At 37.3% G+C, this 15,929-nt stretch overlaps 3 protein-coding genes across 5 annotated transcripts in view; 2 read left to right on the forward strand and 1 right to left on the reverse strand.

The window, feature by feature from the left end:
* The first annotated feature begins 1,020 nt into the window (after positions 1-1,020).
* Positions 1,021-4,417, forward strand: rpl26 (ribosomal protein L26). 3 transcript variants are annotated; one of them, XM_016567005.1, is made up of 5 exons: positions 1,021-1,109; positions 1,986-2,065; positions 2,280-2,375; positions 2,503-2,643; positions 4,247-4,417. In XM_016567005.1, the coding sequence occupies exons 2-5, from the start codon at positions 1,994-1,996 to the stop codon at positions 4,373-4,375; spliced, it is 438 nt and encodes a 145-aa protein (XP_016422491.1). In that variant the 5' UTR covers positions 1,021-1,109; positions 1,986-1,993; the 3' UTR covers positions 4,376-4,417. The 3 variants fall into 3 exon arrangements, with proteins under 3 accessions (XP_016422491.1, XP_016422492.1, XP_016422493.1); XM_016567006.1 differs by having other exon boundaries at positions 1,989-2,065; XM_016567007.1 differs by lacking the exons at positions 1,021-1,109; positions 1,986-2,065 and having other exon boundaries at positions 2,203-2,375.
* A 2,723-nt stretch (positions 4,418-7,140) lies between these two features.
* LOC107751327 (thiosulfate sulfurtransferase/rhodanese-like domain-containing protein 2) lies at positions 7,141-11,350 on the reverse strand. The gene is made up of 9 exons (XM_016567008.1): positions 10,946-11,350; positions 10,575-10,858; positions 10,382-10,490; positions 10,173-10,295; positions 8,789-8,894; positions 8,341-8,456; positions 8,111-8,269; positions 7,903-8,041; positions 7,141-7,827 (listed from the first exon to the last, which is right to left on the reverse strand). The coding sequence occupies exons 1-9, from the start codon at positions 11,057-11,059 to the stop codon at positions 7,580-7,582; spliced, it is 1,398 nt and encodes a 465-aa protein (XP_016422494.1). The 5' UTR covers positions 11,060-11,350; the 3' UTR covers positions 7,141-7,579.
* Positions 11,351-11,794: 444 nt separating this feature from the next.
* Positions 11,795-15,929, forward strand: part of LOC107751343 (nuclear cap-binding protein subunit 1-like) — a 16,814-nt gene continuing 12,679 nt past the window's right edge. The window contains exons 1-5 of the mRNA XM_016567038.1: positions 11,795-12,018; positions 12,816-12,907; positions 12,990-13,090; positions 13,194-13,350; positions 13,433-13,540. Coding sequence (XP_016422524.1) covers positions 11,985-12,018; positions 12,816-12,907; positions 12,990-13,090; positions 13,194-13,350; positions 13,433-13,540 — 492 coding nt within the window. The 5' untranslated portion in view covers positions 11,795-11,984. The remainder of the gene's footprint in view (positions 12,019-12,815; positions 12,908-12,989; positions 13,091-13,193; positions 13,351-13,432; positions 13,541-15,929) is intronic.

Here is a 15,929-nt window from a genome sequence, read left to right on the forward strand (position 1 = left end):
TTAGTTAAAGCACCTGTGAAACTTCACAAGAAATTATAATGTTTGTGAGTGAATGGAAGTCAGCAAGACTATTACTTTGTTAAATGGATAGTCCAGCGAAAAATTATAATTATTATTATATATATTATTATTTACTCTCTCATGTGGTTTCAAACTTATATAACTTTCTTTTTCTCTGGAACGTAAAAGAAGATATTTTGAAGAATGTTTTTTAACTTATGGTTAAAAAAATACAATGGAAGTCAATGGGAACCGAAACTGTTTGGGAACCAGCAGCATTCTTCAATATATCTTCTTTTGTGTTTCACAGAAGAAAGAAATGCATACATGTTTGAAATGACATGAGGGTGAGTAAATTATGTCAGGAGGCAAATATTAATGTTTATTTTGCAATATTATTGGTGTGCATGGCAATTCATGACATGTTTTATGTTTTTGCTTGCTGAATTAATAAGATTGTAAGTGCTGGAAAGTCGAGTTCAAGCTGTGTTATGGAACATGGTAGCTGGTTTCTAGCTGGTAGTCCGTCGTCTGGCTGGTTTTTGCATGGTGGTCCACTAGCTAACCACCTTGGACCACATAATATCCAGCTTTGACCAGCGATAAACCAGCTACCACCTTCCAAAACACAGCTACCAGCTTAAACTGGACTTCTGAGCAGCTGGGCAATCGCACTATAATGAGGACATGAGCTGAGCACTGAGAATTTATCACTTTTGCTATTGCTATATTTGCAAACAACCTGCAAAATAATTAAAGAAAGGACCAGTAACCGACTGGTAATTCTCCCAATTTTAAATGTATCAATTTCACATGTTTTTATTTTATTTTATTATTATTTTTAAATTTTGAAGATAAGATTTTTTTAAGTACACTTAATAGTAAAAACCTGGAGTAAGAGATCAACGCACCCACTTAATTATTTATTCATATTTTATACCTTTATATCTGACGTTATTTCCTTCGTGATCCTGGAATAAAACTGACAGCTACTTTAAAATCCCATTCTATCCTCTATCCATGATCTCGCGAGATTTGCGCTACAACTAATTCTGGCGGAAGTAGTTCTAAAGTCTCTTTTCCGGCGGCCATAGAAACAAGTCGGCAGGGTAAGCCAAGATTGCTAAAGCATTTCTTAAGCATCCTTTGCCATCTGCGTTGATGTTATGTCCTCAAAGTTTAAAACACACATTAGCGCTACATAATATCACTACTTTCTATTTAGATGTGTTATTTTACACTTAACTGGGGGATATTTCGGCTGGTTAAGTCGTCAGTGTTCAGCTAGTGGCTGCTATAGGAGCTGTGCTCTCCCGTGTGGAGAACTAAATTTGCCCAAAACGCAAGGACATGCTCTCCGTGTGTGCGTGCTATATGTTGGTTTAATCGTGTTGCGTCTTGACGCTCTTGAAGCACAAAATAAATATGAAAATGTAAGGTGTGTGCTTAAATTGTCATGTCAAGTTGTAATAACTATAGCAATACCACGAGATGTTGAACATGCTTTTCAAATACACTTGTGTTGTCAATACATAAATTCCAAGCTTTTAGTGTATTATTGAACGCTCTTGAAGCACAAAATAAATATGAAAATGTAAGATGTGTGTGCTTAAATTGTCATGTCAAGTTGTAATAACTATAGCAATACCACGAGATGTTGAACATGCTTTTCAAATACACTTGTGTTGTCAATACATAAATTCCAAGCTTTTAGTGTATTATTGGTTATGTAATATATATTATTTTATGTAATACCACTGCTGATTTGTCCATTGAGAGATGTGCCAGTGTATCTGACATACCCAAGTGAGTAAAGTTTGAGAAGTTAGGTTAATTTTTCTACAAGCCCAGTTTTTCTTATCTGTGTTGAATGTGGTTTTATTGCAACCCAACTACATAAGTTTACATTTATTTATTTCGCAGATGTGTGTGTGCGCGTGTGTTTTTAAATGTTCAAATTTTATTTTAATTGTCCTTTTCATTAGCAGCCATCATGAAGCTCAATAAATTTGTGACCTCCTCCCGGCGCAAAAACCGCAAGAGGCACTTCAATGCCCCTTCACACATCCGCAGGAAGAAGTGGGATTTCAGAGTGTTTAGTATCATCGGGATACAATTTTAGTTTTTATAATTTTTTAAAGGTGACATGAAAATCTTACTTTTCCAGGTTTTAAGTGCTATAATCAGGTCCCCGGTGCATCGCCATCATGAAGCTCAATAAATTTGTGACCTCCTCCCGGCGCAAAAACCGCAAGAGGCACTTCAATGCCCCTTCACACATCCGCAGGAAGATCATGTCCTCCCCTCTGTCCAAAGAGCTCCGCCAGAAGTACAACGTGCGATCCGTGCCCATCCGTAAGGACGATGAGGTCCAGGTGAGGACATTACCAGTTTTTCCTGCATGGTCAATGTTAGAGTCTGATGTATTGAAATGTCATTTAATATAATACTGGTCACCTTACTCGGCATAAAATTGCTTGCTTTTTTCTCTCTCATCACCAGGTTGTCCGGGGACACTACAAAGGCCAGCAGATCGGCAAAGTTGTCCAGGTCTACAGGAAGAAGTATGTCATTTACATCGAGCGTGTTCAGCGTGAGAAGGCCAACGGCACCACAGTCCATGTTGGCATCCACCCCAGCAAGGTATGTTTTATTTCCAGATGTTTTTTTGCATGCAAAACATGATATCAGTACATGAGTGTTACTGAAAAAATAACTAGTGGTTGTCCTATGTCTAGAGAGCAAGATGGCCAATCTATTCTAAATGCATTTTAATAGGTTTTAGTGGATATGCTGATTAATTGATTTTGTATGGTACACTTTCTGAGGGCAATATGAAATACATTAAATGTGCATAATTACTTTAATAAACATAATATTGTCTGTAGAGTTTGGAACTTAGTGCATCACGTTATAGAAATTTTGGCAAAGTTACACTGACAAAAAAGTTCCATCGTCAAAAGATTTTATCCAAAGCAACTTACATTGCATTTATGATACACATTTGACCAATTCTTGTATTCCCTTGGAATTGCACTCTTGATCTTTACATTGGTAGCACTAAAGCTTCAGGTGAATCCAATTTTAAGGTAGACCATGAAGTCTGAAACTAGTTTTATTGCATCAAAACAAACTCTGTGCTACTGAATTGTCATGCCAGTCTTGGACTGACTACACATTTCTGTGTGATATTAAAGGGTTAGCTCACCCAAAAATGAAAATTAGGCTGCGTTTTACTCACCCACGATGCATCCTAGGTGTATATGACTTTCTTCTTTCAGACGAATCCAGTCGGAGTTATATTAAAAATTGTCTTGACAATTTTTAATATAACTGACTGGATTCATCTGAAAGAAGAAAGTCATATACACCTAGGATGCATCAGGGGTGAGTAAAACGCAGCCTACTTTTCATTTTGGGTGAACTGACCCTTTAATGGTAACCGTCATAACACTGTTCCTTCTTTTCCACATCACTGATAGATGCCTTTTAACAAGTGCTCTATTTGACACTTAAATGTCCAAATATGCATATTTACAGTTATCATAGATTATTTTATTTGGTGAGACATAGTGTCTGATTGTTTCTTCATGAGTTGCCAATGTCACCAATCTACGAATGCATAAGCTTTACAGGATCCCGTTTCAGTTGAATGTAATAGAGCTAGTTAAAGGCTCATCAACCAGCTTTGTATTGTTAGTGTCAGTAGTATATGTAAATGAACAGTGTGTGCTCTTTCATCATTGCACCCAGATATCCCTGTGTATTTGTCAGCAAAAGTTTGCCAGATGACACATTTATGTCAGGACTTTTTTGAAAGCGACATATTGAACATTCGCGTTTGTACCCCTGTCAAAATCAAAAGTGCTTAATGGCAAAAGAGAGTGCCACAGACCTTTATCTGTTTTCTCTGGTCATGTAGCACAGAATTAAAAAATAATAAAATTGGCTTTCTACTGCAGACAGCCGAGTTTCATTAAAAGCCCATCTTACCAGCTGTAAATGACCCTCTGCACACAATCCATGATTACCTAGTCCATAAATCACAATCCTCTCTCAGATAGCAAATTGTCTAACTACATTATCAAAATGCAAATCCAATGAACAATTAAATTCTTGCTTTTAGACATCTTAACTGTTTTGTTGTAGCTGACGTAATTATTTTTGATTAATTGCATAAACTTTTGCATAATTTGTGCCATTATATGTTGGAAATGTTAATGAAATGAATCTTTTTGTTCTTCAGGTGGTGATCACCAGACTAAAGCTCGACAAGGATCGCAAGAAGATCCTTGAGCGCAAGGCCAAGTCCCGACAGGATGGAAAGGAGAAGGGCAAATACAAGGAGGAGACCATTGAGAAAATGCAGGAGTGAAATGATTCTTTTGGCAACAATAAAAAGACTGTAAAAACCTGACATTTCTGTGCTTGTTTGGTCTTTTATATAAAAGTGATGCTTTGGTTTGAAATGGCAGTATTGTTACCAAATTGAACTTGAAATGAAAGAATCTGGATTTAAGCTCAGCTTTAGTGCTATCTATGTTTTCATTTATATAACATCTGAAAATCACAGCTTGAACAATAACTGGTATCTAAACAGAAAAATGAGTCCTGGGGAAATTCTAATGCTTCGCAGACACACAAGACACAACTACTTCCTATATGGCCACTTGTTTAACTGAATGGTGTTGTCAATTGTCTTTTTGTCATAGGATGCAAAAGCAGTGTCACATAAATATAAGGGAATTTTAAAATTGTGACTTTGAGGCACTGAATAGTTATGCATTTGTATCTATGTATCTAGATGTATTTTTGGATCCACTAATTGCAAATGATTGGAAATTAATGTGCCAAAGAGTGGGATTTCAGAGTGTTTAGTATCATCGGGATACAATTTTAGTTTTTATGATTTTTTAAAGGTGACATCATGAAAATCTTACTTTTCCAGGTTTTAAGTGCTATAATCAGGTCCCCGGTGCATCTACCAACCAAGGAAACGTGAAAAAGATTAACCCAGTAACTTTGTTTTCGTAAGCCTTTTTCTGCAAGCGTCTGAAAAAAAGGGACCGTCAGATTTCGCTCCCTTGGTGAAGTGGCAAAGGGATCTCATTATAATATTACCGCCCCTTAATAAATGATCTGTGAAGTATTTTGAGCTGAAACTTCACAGACACATTCTGGGGACACCAGAGACTTATATTACATATTGTAAAAAGGGGCATAATATGTCTCCTTTAAAGTTTTTAGTTTTTTTTTTCTATTATTTTTTTTTTATGTCTAGTTAAATTTTAAAATATTTCCGATTTAGTGCAAACTAAATTAAAGCTTAAGTAATTTGAAGTTTTAGTGCAAACTAAATTAAAGCTGAAGTAATTTAAAGTTTTTTTTTCAGGTAATATTTATTTCAAGCAACGAGAATGTTTTTTTATGGTTTTAGTTAACTGTAATAACCCTGTTTTGCTTTGCTGCACTAATTGGTTTTAACAATACAAGCAGTCAGCTGATGACATTTTAAATAATTCATTCAGGTGAAGAGGTTTCATGTGACTCTAGAGTAGATTAAATATATGCAGGGCACATACCCTGCAAAATGCACTTTGTGTACCAAACCAAAAGTTTTGCAGTATCAAAAGAAAGCTGTATATTTAGTCAGATGTGAGTGCAGAGGAAGAGGTGAGACATCAGTCATATGTCTGTTCTGTTGAGGGCCCGAGGAGTCACATGACCGTCACCGTCCACACAGCAGTGCTGGGCGCAAACGCTGTGGAGTCTACGAAGTTTATTTTAGAGAAAATAAGTTTATAATCCTCGAACTACAAAGAAATATCATGGCGGCCACAACGTTTGTGATAGCTATGTCAGTTATGACTTTGTTTTGGGGTCTTATTGGTGGAGTTATTCCCTGGTTTATTCCAAAAGGACCGAATCGAGGGTGAGCAACATTAGCATTTCCTAAAACGAAAGTTTACTGTACTAAACCATCTGTATGAACTTATAATTATCGTTGTATTTGAAATGTTATAACGCCAAAGACTTTATTAACAAAGAAGTGTTCTTAAACAATACAGTTTATCGTTTTTGTTTCGTTCAGGAAGACTTTACGTTACGAAAGCCAACAACTGAGCGTCACAATAAAATAAAGTTTGGGATTTGACTTGTGTGACAGTAGGAAATACATTAAATTCAAATGTAATGTATTTAGTACAAATGAAAAGCAAATGTGTTTGTTCAGTTTTAGTTGTAGAATGAATATATGAATGTCTGGATCATGTGACTGTGCCAAGTTGACGAGGGTGATTTAAAGAAACACGTTTCTATGTATGTTTATTTATAATACATGCTATTTATAGCTATGTGTTATTTATTCATAAGAAGTTGTTGCATATCTCTATTTTTTGCCCTTCAGAGTCATTGTGACTATGCTGGTACTAACTGCAGTCTGTTGCTACCTTTTGTAAGTAACGTTACATTGTCTTTAAATTATTTGTTACACATATCTAGAGAGACTTTATAGTAATAGCTGCTGCTTAATGTGGTAAAATAAAGAGATTGTTCTATTCTGTATCAGCTGAAAGTCAAACACGCCTTTGGGCAACTCCAGTATTGATTAGAAAAGAAATAAACCACATACAGGCCATTTCATGTGCAGTTTACTCCAGTTTCAGATAATAAGTTTACAAATAATATTTTACAAATGTAAAATGTGTTAAATAAGCTCATAATCGCACTGAACTGTCCCACTTTGATGTGAATTATTTATTATTTTGAAGAAATATGATAGTGTTTGTTCTCTAATAGCCACTGGGAGGCAGTGCATACCAAATATTTTGCTGCTACATTAATTGTGATCCTGAATTCAGTCTCTTGGCAATATTTTCTCGTGACTGTCATGTTGTTCACTCTCTACTTTTGGTTATGTTTCAGCTGGCTGATTGCTATTCTATCACAGCTGAATCCGTTGTTTGGACCAGTACTGAGCAACGATACCATCTGGTACCTCAACTATCACTGGCAGTAGGGTACAATCGTTTCTTTACAATGCAGGTTAGCAGATCAGCCTTTTTACATAATAAGCAAAGTGCACAAACATCTTTCATTTTGTGAATGAATTAAATGTTTTGCTATTCACTTCTTTGCAGATGCCGGAAACTTGTACATTGCCAAAACCACCGGGAAACTATTTAATTGAAGCTTTACATGCTGTTCTCTCAAAGAATGACTACCATGACAGTTTTTGTGTTTTTTTTTATTTTTATTAATTTGATCTCAAGTTCAAGGAAATAATATGTAATTACATTTTTAAGTTTTTGTCTTTGTGTGTATATGTACATCACCTGTGTGTACAGTGTCTGTGTATAGTTTGAGTTGAATGACCTGATTATTGTTGTACAAATTAACCCGTCCCATTCATATATGTAAGATTTTGAATGTCAAATAAAATTAAGAATGAGAATGATTTGTAATTTATTGAAGATTTGCATTGTCCCGTTTTTAAAATCATGACTGAATTGGTACAACAGTTTTTAAAAAGTTTGCAGACTTAAAATCACACAAAGTTATAGGCCATCTAAGATGATTTTCAACTCATCGAGTTTGTCAGTGTATCTTTGGGGATTCTGGGCCGTGACATTGTGCATTCGCATTCCTCTCGGTGAGAAAGCCCATCGGAGGAGACGTCGTTGTGGTTTTGCTCTTTGGCTTGGCACACAGGACAGCAGGCCATCAGGCCACACTCTCTGCAGGTGGTGCACGACAGAACCAGCTGGCAGCAGAAGTCTGTGGAGCACAGCTGATATTGATCCCACGGGCAACTACAGTATCTGCACTCTGGGGAAAGGAGAAGTAAATGTTAAGTTTGTCACTCCATACAATCATTTTTGAAAAACTTGCATGAATACACACCTGAAATTACATCCTTGTTGAATGAGATGGCATAACGTTCATCAAACACAAAGAGTTTACCACGGTAGAAGCCATCGGGGAACTGCTCCAAGTATTTGTGAATGCCTCCTTTCAGCTGGTACACCTCCTTGCATACATTCTGAAGAATAATATTCACATTTGAGAATGGCATTACAAAGATATGTAATTTTTTTCCATTCAGACTTACTTTTGACCCGAGATAAGCCGAGCCTCGCTCACAGCGGATGCCTCCTGTGCAGTACATCAGAACCTTTTTGTCCCGGAAGAGATCCAAATTTTTATCCACGTAGTCTGGGAAGTAGCTGAATTTCCGGATGTCGGGGGCCAAACATTGATTGAACTGACCCTGAGAACATACTGAACTATTGGCTGTAATGTACATACAGTTCTGGCATCACTGACTTTCAAACTACTTACAATTTTGCTCTCATAGAAGTTTCTGCAGTCCAGAAGTATTGTATCTTTGTCCGAGGACTGATTCTCCACAAACGCCTTCACTTCTTTGTGAAATTCCTCTGGTTCCAAGTGTATTCCTTTTTGAAGTACACCATTTGCATGAATACGATAGATTAATATACACAACCACTAAACAGTTTGGGGTCAGTAAGAAAGAGGTCTCTCATGCTGACCAAAACTGAGCACCATTTTTGATTAATAGAAAGTTCAAAAGAACAGCGTTTGAAATCTACAATAGACATTATAAATGTATTTACTGTCACTTTTGATCAATTTCATGCATCTTTACTAAATGAAAGTATTAATTAATCAAAAAACATCTAACCCCCAGCTTTTGAATATATTTAAAAAGGCACACTGAATAAACAATAGTACTATGTATCAAGCCAGTTGTAGGTGTTTCTCTTACCAGCCAATGTGTAGGAAATGATATCCGGATCTACACCCATAGGGACAATTTCTTTGTAAACACCAACCTTCAGATCAGAAAAGCACTCTGCACCTCCTTCACTTTTCTGAGAAAAAGTCAGTGAAGAGCAGAGGTGATTTTAGACACTATTTATGGGGGATTCAGACTCCATCTTTCATCTCAGCCCCCTAAACATCTTTTGTCTTTAACATCTCCCTTTACCTGAAGTGCCAAAAACTTTAAAGTTGGTTAAATTAAAGCTGCAGTCCATAACTTTTTTTGGTTAAAAATGATCCGAAATCAATATTTGAGCAAGTACATAACCAGCCAGTGTTCAAAACTATCGCCTTACTTTAGCCCGATTCACAACGGTTAGCTTATAATAATGTTTTCTAATTTGAGTGGTACGGGTAGGTTTTTGCTGGAGCCGCGCCGCCGCACAACCCACGCAAGCTAGATAATTCCGCACACAGCTGCAATTCCAGGTTTTCAAACAGAGATGGCGACAAAGAGGCAAAACTTACGGACTGCAGCTTTAAGTATTATTCTTTCTCTTTCCTGACAAACATATGCCATTTTAATTGTCGGTCACCCTCATACTCAGAGCAAGACACATTCCTCTAAACCAGTGGTTCTCAATTCCAGTCCACTGCTCTAAACCACATTATCTTAATCTCTAAGCACCACTAAGATGAGGTCTCTGGTTATTATGAGCATTGCTTGAATTCATTTTGTGCATCTTATCTGTTGTGTGGCTAACGGCTGTTACCATTCAAAGCTGCAAGCTTTACTGGACACAATTCAGTGGCTATAAAACAGTTCCAAAAAGTGTATGCTTAGTGTTTTTTCCATACTATTTCAACGGTCTGAATATTTAATTTGAGAAATGTCGAGGCGAAGGCACAGCGATGAGGGTGATGGTGAGTGGGTTAGCATGTTAGCATGCACGTTGATAGAGATGTGTTCATGTCATTTTCATATTGTGTGTTTGATTACTCTTATGATTGCAAATGAATGACTTTCTGACAATGTGGCAGTCGAAGGGTGCAGTAATTGACATATGTAAATAGTCTGTTTATTTGCATTAAGTGCATTTGCATTAAAAAAAGCCCCAAGTAAACAATTAAATGTTAACGTTACTTTTTGAGCAGATAGAAAGCTTCCAGATAAACAAAGCACTTTGAATTTGATTATAATAATTTAGGACAGAATGCAAGTCTCTTTAGGACATTATACTATTAGGACGATTGGTTTATTCATTTTATTAACGTTCATTTTAGATTTCTTTTTTTTTTTTTTTTGACAAAAGCAAGCACTTTTTAACTGCTTATACTTTGCACTATTTAATACTATTTCATTGCACTTTTTGGCACAGATATTTTACCTTGAAATCCTGTACTTGCATTATTTTGAAGGTTGGATGTGACAACATTGTCTTGATGTAAAGACTAGTGGCTGTTTTGGTGCCACCAACTGTACCATTGATACCTTCAGTAGCCACTCGTACCTGGGGAGGAACAACTTTTATCCAGTAAAATTGCCATAAAAGTCTTGAACAAATTTTATTAGTGACGTGTGGTTGCTTTTATTTACCTTGCCTGTTAGTTTAAGTTTTAAACAAAGCTCTTTCTGCCACTGACAAATGATCTGAGGATCATTTAACTGACAGTAGCAGTAATACAGCAGAACCTCACCTGGACCCCTAAAACAGAGAAACTCCATGCAAACTATCATTAGTCTTCATATAAGCAGAGCAGATGATATTAGAAACATGCAATGCACCTACTTGATAAGGTCATCCTCTGGGACATGGCTTGCATCAGGGATCCAGGATGATACATCTGTTGATTCTTCATTACTGGACTCTTCCTCACTGTGAGTCTGGTGATGAAGCATCACATCCAGCATCTCAGTGGTCAGCTGGTGAATCTCACTGGCATGGCTGTTGGCAACATGTTTGTGGACTGATGATGACTCTCTGAATGACTGTCCACAGCAGTGCCAAAGAGCTGGTGAGCTGTTTTCACAGGTTGGAGGAACTTTCTTGGATGCCACAAATTTCGCAAACGTCTAAACACCGTGGGAAAAGTACTGCTATTAAACACTACAATCATCATGATATCAATAAACTTGACTTTAAATGATCATCGTACTCACCCTTTTCTTGACATGAGAGTACAGTTTCCTTGCTGCTGAAAAGTCAGGTTTGTCTGCTTTATGGACCTCTGAACCAAGACTCTCAACATCCAAATCAACAAGCATACTTGCCATTATAATTGTGATATTGCTCTCCAATAATTGTTTAGGAGAGAAAACCAACTATTACCTATCACAGTTCACAGTCCAATAATTAAAAAACTAAACGCCATCCTAAAAACCATCATATAAAGAAGTTTAACCTATTTTCATGCAATTTATGTCGTTAATGCTTGACCGGTTTATTAAACACTACTGGCAGGTTAATAAAATAAAATTGAACACAAGAAAACTAAACGTGCATTCACGGCTTGTGGACTCGGAGATAAAATGAGTCGCTTCTACCGGTGTCCGATTCGCGAACGAATCATTCTTTTGACTCGGATCTTTTCATTGAATCCGATTCTAAATGACTTTTTATCAGGTAAATTGTAGCTGCAACAAACTGAACTGGGACGGTTTGACTGACACACTTATTAAAACAGCAACTTTAAAGCGTGTTTTTTACTCTGAAATAATAATTAATATGATACACTTCCGTTCAATTGCAAACATTAAACGTACAAATATAAGCATAAGTAAACTACTTGCAAAACAATAAAAAAAGAGAAAAAATAACTACAAAAATAAAATAAACAAAATGTTCCTCAGCAAAACGGAGTTTTACAGCATAGCAGGGATCATTAGCCTAAATAGTGGCGTAAAAGAATCACTGAATTGTTTGAAAACGAACTTCTCGAGAGAACCGATTCTCGGTGATGAATCAGACTTCTCACCCCGTGTCGCAACAATACACGTGTTTCCGTTGACGCAGCTGTTAACCCGGATGTGTTGCCCTTAAATCAACCGCTTTTATTTTTCTAGTGTGGCTAACGGCTGTTACCATTCAAAGCTGCAAGCTTTACTGGACACAATTCAGTGGCTATAAAACAGTTCCAAAAAGTGTATGCTTAGTGTTTTTTCCATACTATTTCAACGGTCTGAATATTTAATTTGAGAAATGTCGAGGCGAAGGCACAGCGATGAGGGTGATGGTGAGTGGGTTAGCATGTTAGCATGCACGTTGATAGAGATGTGTTCATGTCATTTTCATATTGTGTGTTTGATTACTCTTATGATTGCAAATGAATGACTTTCTGACAATGTGGCAGTCGAAGGGTGCAGTAATTGACATATGTAAATAGTCTGTTTATTTGCATTAAGTGCATTTGCATTAAAAAAAGCCCCAAGTAAACAATTAAATGTTAACGTTACTTTTTGAGCAGATAGAAAGCTTCCAGATAAACAAAGCACTTTGAATTTGATTATAATAATTTAGGACAGAATGCAAGTCTCTTTAGGACATTATACTATTAGGACGATTGGTTTATTCATTTTATTAACGTTCATTTTAGATTTCTTTTTTTTTTTTTTTTGACAAAAGCAAGCACTTTTTAACTGCTTATACTTTGCACTATTTAATACTATTTCATTGCACTTTTTAAAACGGTCATATTACTTTTATTTAGCATAACAGTTATCTTTTATTCTACAACCTCATTGCAATAAGGCATTCTCAAAACTGCACTAAAGAACCCAGCTAATTGTGTTGTCATGCATGTTAGAAAGGACAAATTTATGCTTGATTTTAGTTACTTTAGTTATTTGTCTGTTTTTGTATTGTCAACATTGGCTGATCACACTGTCCACTTTGATTAAAAGAAATGTTCTACTCTGTGTCAGTTTGAAAATCTACATACAGCCTTGTTAGAGGATATTATATACATGGCCAATTTCAAAGTTAGCTAAAAGTTTACATTTAAGACTCATATTCTTGAGTTTTTCATTCCAGCCGGCTCCCAGCCTCACAAACGCAGGAGGACGTCTGAACCCATTGAGATTGAAGACCGCCTGGAGTCGCTGATATGTCGAGTGGGAGAGAAGGTATAGTCTTGCACAGCTTACTAATCATGCAGAAGTTCATTTTATTGTAGACATATTAACTGATTAATGCATATTCTTCCAGAGTACGTCCTCCTTAGAGAGCAATTTGGAGGGTCTTGCTGGTGTCCTGGAGGCGGATCTTCCTAATTATAAAGGCAAAATCCTGCGCATCTTATGTGCTGTGTAAGCGACCTGCACTTTAAATATGCAAATGTGCAATGCTTCAAAAGTGAATCTCAGTATGCAACGGATGTTGTATATAACACATTCTGTTTGTTTTGCACAGTGCAAGGCTTTTGCCGGAGAAGTTGACGGTGTACACAACACTAGTGGGACTTCTCAACGCTCGCAACTACAACTTTGGAGGAGAGTTTGTGGAGGCCATGATCCGACAACTTAAGGAGACACTAAAATCAAACCTTTACTCTGAGGCCGTTTACTTGGTTTGTGCTGTTTAGCATTTATAAAAAAAATAAAAAATGCATCACAACGATTTGATGGTTTAATTCATCATGTGCACTGCAGGTGCGCTTTCTCAGTGACCTGGTGAACTGTCATGTCATCGCGGCTCCATCCATGGTTGCTATGTTTGAGAACTTTGTCAGTGTTACGCAGGAAGAAGACATACCACAGGTGAACATGATCCTAAGCATCCCTAGCAGATCATATTCATAGATAATCGTGAGGCTGATACTCTCATTTGCATGAAAAGATGGCATGAAAGATGAAAGTTGCAACACATTATCTTTTGTAGCAACCGTTTTCACTCGCTGAACACTCTTGACTGAGCGCTTGAGAGTTTCGCTCTTCGTCAAGCAATCTGAACTATTTTTCAATTCATCTCAATGGATGCGCAGCATACCTGTATTTCAGAGATGGGCACAAATACATGAAAATTTATTTAAAATACAAATACAATATACTGTGTGGAAAAATGTATTTAAATACAAAATGCTGTGTGGAAAAATGCACACAAATTACATTTTTATTTTTTCAAAGGCTTTAAAATAGAAAATACAAAAAAGTATTTTGTATTTTAAATACATGTATCTGAAATACTGGCCATCCCTGAGGTATTTGACGTACCGTAAACTCTAGTGTGAAGGCGCACGACTCTGCGTCGCTTTGCTGTTAGCACTGTGTTTCTCACACATGCAAAGAGAGAGAGCGGGAGTACTGATATTACATATCCAATAGAAGTCCAATAAAATGCGTCCATCCATCATAAAAAATGCCCCACACGACTCCGGGGGGGGCGGTTAAAACAAAAAGCTGCTAGGGGCAATGGTCAAAGATGGCCCTCTAGCGCATATTTACATAGAATAGCTAATTAAAAAGCAGCGGAGCTTTGTAAACAGCTCAGAATAATCATGTCATCTTCATAAAACGATATGATTGCCAGAACAAATTTACCGGGATTTTTGAAAAGGTCCTGTTCACACATGATCTATTAATGGTAACTTACCGGTAATTTACCAGTAAATACTGTTTGTGTGAAAGGGGCTAAACTCTTCCTCGGTTTATGCCGTGAATTTGAATTGCTTAACGTTCATCTGGAAAAACAGTGTGCATTATCTCACTAGATTTAACGTAATAGTAACGCAAATCATTTATAAACCTTTGCCAACACAGGAGAATACATCAACCTATGTCTAAATATGCCATATATTGTAAATCGCGATTTCAAAATAAAAGTTTCTGCATGTGGCCAAATATTAAAATCAAATGGATTTAAACATCGTTTAATCACGCTGTAAAGTGAAACGTCACCAGGCCGTTGGCGCCCTCTGCACAATTCTGGAGTGTTAAAGCTAGAGAGGGAAGCCTGAGTCTGTTCACAGGATGGAGCATACTGATGAGAGAGCATCAAACACACTGTGACAGCCCAAAGCCAAGAGCGGCTTCCTAGAGAAGAAGCGCACACATGCTATCTCTCCCTCACACACACACACAGACACGCTCTTGCAGTTAGCTGCTAGCCGGCTCAGAGGCTTTATGTTGCCATTTCAAAGGGGTTTCAAGTTGTTGCATGTGCAAACGACGCACATGTCTGCGCAAGTGGCCGCCCTCGTAGTGGCCTTGCATTTTAAAATGCCCAGATCAAGGGTAGACTCTACCATATGTCTGCCACTGTAAATCTTTGCAAATGAATGTTGGGTAAATGTGAAAGGGAGACAGTGCCAGCTCTAATCCACTCTCTCCATGCGTGGATAATGAGATGAGGGACCGAGAGGCTGTACTCAAGTAGAAACCTACCCAGACTGTCACAGAGTCATTTCGTACGTCGCTGGTGGGAAATGCGCTCAATATGCTGCATGTCCCTATAAACATCCGGGGACTTGACGCTTCATAACCTGTTTACATTTTATTAAAACGAGTTCAGGTTAGTGGCATCCAGCAAGAATATTTATGAATTTATCATGTCGCACATGTTTAATCACAGGGAGATCGAAAAGGCATGACCGTAATGAAATGTTGTTGTATGAGGAGTAAACACATTTAGAGCTAGAAACTAAACTGAACTCAAAACCCCAGAACAAAGCGCCCGTTTATTATTTGTTTATTTATTAAATATTCTTGTATATTGTTCCACTTGCAAGCTAAATGCATGAACATGAAATATTCAGGGCTTAAAGTTCTCCAGCACCGTGCCGGATCTCTGGCGTGCAGCGTTTGGCTGCGGGAAAAAAATAGTCCTACATTAAAAAAAACAAAAAATCTTGTTGATATCACTTTCGAGTCCATGAGTTCGCCTACCAATGGTATGAGAGGAGCACAGCTTTCACTCTCAACTAAACTAACATTACTAGCCAATCAGAATGTTTTGCTCTTATAAACACGAGACGCGCATAATAGTATCCAATTGCGGAGTCGCAGCCCTGATAAATGGAGAAGCACGACAAAAAGCTGCTAGGGGCAATGGTCAAAGATGGCCCTCTAGCGCATATTTACATAGAATAGCTAATTAAAAAGCAGCGGAGCTTTGTAAACAGCTCAGAGTAATCATGTCATCTCCATAAAA

Source organism: Sinocyclocheilus rhinocerous, unplaced genomic scaffold, assembly GCF_001515625.1.
Source record: "Sinocyclocheilus rhinocerous isolate Xijiao unplaced genomic scaffold, SAMN03320098_v1.1 scaffold1233, whole genome shotgun sequence".
NCBI lineage: Eukaryota > Metazoa > Chordata > Actinopteri > Cypriniformes > Cyprinidae > Sinocyclocheilus > Sinocyclocheilus rhinocerous.

What these genes read in the sequence shown, in the direction of transcription:
- rpl26 (XM_016567005.1), top strand. Translation starts at nt 1,994, where the DNA reads ATGAAGCTCAATAAATTTGTGACCTCCTCCCGGCGCAAAAACCGCAAG. An exon ending in ACTTCAATGCCCCTTCACAC is followed by an intron (nt 2,066 to 2,279) that starts ATCCGCAGGAAG and finishes GCCCCTTCACAC; the next exon opens with ATCCGCAGGAAGATCATGTC. An exon ending in TTGGCATCCACCCCAGCAAG is followed by an intron (nt 2,644 to 4,246) that starts GTATGTTTTATT and finishes TTTGTTCTTCAG; the next exon opens with GTGGTGATCACCAGACTAAA.
- LOC107751327 (XM_016567008.1), bottom strand. Translation starts at nt 11,059, where the DNA reads ATGGCAAGTATGCTTGTTGATTTGGATGTTGAGAGTCTTGGTTCAGAG. An exon ending in CCAGAGGATGACCTTATCAA is followed by an intron (nt 10,491 to 10,574) that starts GTAGGTGCATTG and finishes TCTCTGTTTTAG; the next exon opens with GGGTCCAGGTGAGGTTCTGC. An exon ending in AACTTAAACTAACAGGCAAG is followed by an intron (nt 10,296 to 10,381) that starts GTAAATAAAAGC and finishes GTTCCTCCCCAG; the next exon opens with GTACGAGTGGCTACTGAAGG.